This window comes from Frankliniella occidentalis, unplaced genomic scaffold (assembly GCF_000697945.3).
Source record: "Frankliniella occidentalis isolate FOCC.00 unplaced genomic scaffold, Focc_3.1 Scaffold126, whole genome shotgun sequence".
Classification (NCBI taxonomy): Eukaryota; Metazoa; Arthropoda; class Insecta; order Thysanoptera; family Thripidae; genus Frankliniella; species Frankliniella occidentalis.
Genome location: NW_026267253.1, coordinates 351,263 through 354,964, shown reverse-complemented (window position 1 = coordinate 354,964; position 3,702 = coordinate 351,263). Strand labels below are relative to the sequence as shown.

At 54.1% G+C, this 3,702-nt stretch overlaps 1 protein-coding gene across 3 annotated transcripts in view; it reads right to left on the bottom strand.

Annotated features, from left to right (window-relative positions):
* Positions 1-3,702, bottom strand: part of LOC113201983 (cell adhesion molecule Dscam2-like) — a 196,203-nt gene that overhangs the window by 53,583 nt on the left and 138,918 nt on the right. For all 3 annotated transcript variants that reach the window (XM_052270525.1, XM_052270526.1, XM_052270527.1), the window contains exon 4: positions 1,434-1,576. In XM_052270525.1, the coding sequence (XP_052126485.1) occupies positions 1,434-1,576 (143 nt within the window). The remainder of the gene's footprint in view (positions 1-1,433; positions 1,577-3,702) is intronic.

Genomic DNA, 3,702 nt, shown 5'->3' with positions numbered 1-3,702 from the left:
CGTCAGTTTAACGAACGAACCATTGTGCCTCGTCCTTGCCGCGGCTCTCTCTCTCTCTCTCTCTCTCTCTCTCTCTCTCTCTCTCTCTCTCTCTCTCACCTTCACCCCCTAGAAGGGGCGCAAAGCCGGCGGGGGCCACACCTTTTATATGCAGCTTGCATTGAGTGCCGAGCGCTGCTTTCCTATCCGGGGGCGTGGCGGCACGGGGGCGGGGCCGGGGGCCGCCGGGGCGCTCAGCCTCAATATTTCGTGGGCTCACCCGGAGCTCAGCCGAGCTTGCTATGCCGAGTGCGGCACGGCCAGGGTCGCACGCCGCGCACACCTTCACCACCCCGCCCCGCCCACCGGGTCCTGCCGCTGCAGTGCACCTTCAGTAGCCGCCGCGACACCCCAGGGCCTTGGAGGCCCCGCCCCGCCACGCACCGCCTACCCCAATACACTCCGGTATTGTCCCGTTGCTCGCGCCGCCCCCTGTACGTCACGTACCGCCCGAAGGGTACACTGCTCCTGGACAAACCGATCCCTGCCTCTCTATGCCCCGCCCAGACTTCCCCTCCGCCATGTGCCATGCTAATGCCAGTCCCGACTCTGACCTCAGAAAGCAAAGCCAGGTACCGCCAAGGCAGCACTTCGAGTGTAGGGGACGCAACGTGGCGGAGAGTGCAGAGCGAGCGAGAGCTGCAGAGAGACAGGGAGTGTGAGAGAGAAGGTCGGCGATCCCTTCCAGGTGGTTGGGCGTCTCGAGTCAGGAAGGGCACAGCGTCGTACACCTGCTGGGGGAAGGGGCTGGTCGCGAGTGGGGGGAGGCGGCTCAAGGTAGAGCCATGAGCACCAACGCCCAAGGGTTTGCGCTAAGGGATTGCCTACACTCACAGTTACAGGAAATAACCTGAAAACGTTGTTCCAAACCATGATCAAAAGCACAAAACAATACAAAGTTTTACTTTAAAATGATTTCAAGAGCTCCACCAGCTCCACACAAAGAACACTAGCACCCTCGGAAGGACTTTTTTTGTTTACACACTACAGACTACAGAGTTGTTTGCACTCTAACCATAACAGAATCGAGTCGTCACTTTTGGCAGTTACTTCCTATACTAATAATGGAAATACTTTACCATCTACGTCTTGAGATTACAATTTCCTACGTCGTAATCTTCTTTATGCTTAGCAGTGCAAAGAAAAAAATCAAGTGTGGCCCGGCCCTGGAACCTGTAGGTCTTCTGAGTGATTGTCAAAAACGACGTCCGTTATAGTCTAATTCATTCTGGATATTGATACAACAGGGGCTCGATGCCCGCACAACTCAGGGTAGGCCACCACGCAATACACAGTACACTAATGCAGAGTAGGCAAAGATGTTGCCTACCTATCAGACGTTATGAGAGATAGCATTATTGACTAATCTCTGACCACACTTTTCTCGTACTCACCCGCCCTGACCCGCATCTCCCTGCTGAGGATGGTGCCGGCCGCGTTGGAGGCGGCGCAGCGGTAGGCTGCCGCGTGCGCCTCCGATGAGTACAGTTCGCCGGGGAACGCCGGGAAGTGGAGGCTTCCGTTGGACAGCACCTCTCTGAAACAGCAGCAACAACACTCATGAGTAAAGGTCACCTGATCTGACTGTAAAAATGTCATCGTCAATTTACAGCACACTGAAAAAACAAAGGCCTTCAAACCTTTAAAAGGCACCAAGGATTTAATGCCTTTACATAGGCGCTAAAACTACAGCAAGGCACTGATTTTTAGCACCTTTAGGACAAGTTAGTGCCCTGTTTTTTGCCTTTGTGAGGCACTAAGTTGAAAATGTGTATGGTGCCCCCCAGGCAAGGCACCTTTTTTTCACCAGTGCATTTGTTGTAATTTTTATTTACAGCTTTTGCGACTGCGCGTTCTTGTTGATTCCAAGTCGATACGAACTACTTATCAATTTTCAATCTCAAATTGCAATTTTACGACACACATCGTAGAAAGTTTTCCCTCTTTTCCATACAGTCATAGAAGAAATGTAGAGAGCCGCGCGCGTGTCTAGAAAATATTTTTCACCGCCAGGAGTGCCAAACTATCCGTCGCCGTGCGCCCAAGTACTTCGGGACGGAAAGCCTCGCCTCTCGCCAAAATATTTGACTTTGCCAACACGCCGAGCAGCCAGCCCGGGCCGATGATAAACTTGGCGGCAAGAGAGATCCCACTATTACTCAAATTTAACTTTGGCGGGACGGGACGGGGCGGCCGCCACCGATCCGCCACACGTGAGCAGACGACCAACACAATCGCCCGCCCCGCCCAGCCTCACCATACCCCGCCTCCGCACCTAACCTCGAACAACTCCACTTAACACAGACGAGTGGGCGGGCTGAAGAGAGTAAACCTCAGGGGGGGAGGTGGCGGGGCGCGGTGCCCACACAGCCAGGCTGGCTGCTGCAGCCAAAAAGGGAGAAGAAAAAAATAAACTAGGCCAGAAGTTTTACAACATCGACGGTACGGTAGTACTTGTACTAGTGTACTACACTACACCAAAACTTTTGCTGCCGTCTGCTCACAGCGACACTCTAATTAACAAGGCAGTAATCTCTGCCAATGAAAACGCACTGGCGTTGTTGTCTCCCCCCGGCCCCGCGGCGCCCCCTCGCCAAACAGACATACAATCCCCCTCATCGGGCGGGGGACACACAACGCACTGCATATAGCAGCCCATGGGGGCCCCGCCCCGCCACGCCCAGCGCACCAAGACAATTTGCATAGAGCGGCGTGTGCGGCATTTTAGCCAACAACACTCTCCGCGCGCCCCAGCCGCTCCAGCCGCCCCAGCACGGCACACACCGGTGATGTGATGACGACTTGCCGTGCTCGCGGGGTCGTGCGCACCCTAAAGGAAAACTGATTTCACTTTTTTGTTTATCCGCCCCCAATTTCATCATGATTTCCAGGGAAATCTCTTATTGCAGTACTCTTTTCGTTTTCTTTTTTTTCTGTGTGTTTCCTTTTTTTGCCCGTTCTGTCCAGATGACTGTACAATCTTTTCCTATTTTATTTTTACCGGCTTTATGTCGCGCTGGGCGGGTCGGGCCGCGCCGCTCTGCTGTCCATTTCGAGCGACACGATGCGAATCCCCCTTCGCCTCTCTCTCTCTCTCTCTCTCTCTCTCTCTCCCTCCTCTCCCTCTCTCCCGCTTAGCTTTATTGGATTAATGACCCCATTCATTCCGCGGCGAATTGTGTGATGTCGCAGCGGCAGCGGCCGCCCAGCCCGCCACACATTTGAACTACAGGACAAACTTTTTCGCGCGCCGCTCGGCTCATCCCTTCCATATACACACAACAGTGGTACACAAGCGACACGGAGCAATCCAAGGGAACGGAAATAAAAAGAAATAAAAAGGCGAGGCAAGGAAGCAGGACGTAATTTAAAATTAAGGAAATACTGCGTGCTGCGCCGCCGCCGCTGTTGTTGATGTTTGATGTTGTTGTTGTTTTTGCCGCTTGCGTGCGGGGCGCGCCGGGGCGTGTTTCTTTTTCAAACACGCGCGCGCTTTCCGCTTAAATGAGGAATAAACTGACTAAACAGCAGACGGCTCGTTTGTGGTTCGTAATGAGAATCCACCCCCGTGATACGGCGTATTCTTTTTCAGTCCCCTCCCTTCTCCACCTCGCGGGCGAGGCACCGCACGACCGCCTGGCACTGCCTGACGGGCGAGAAAGG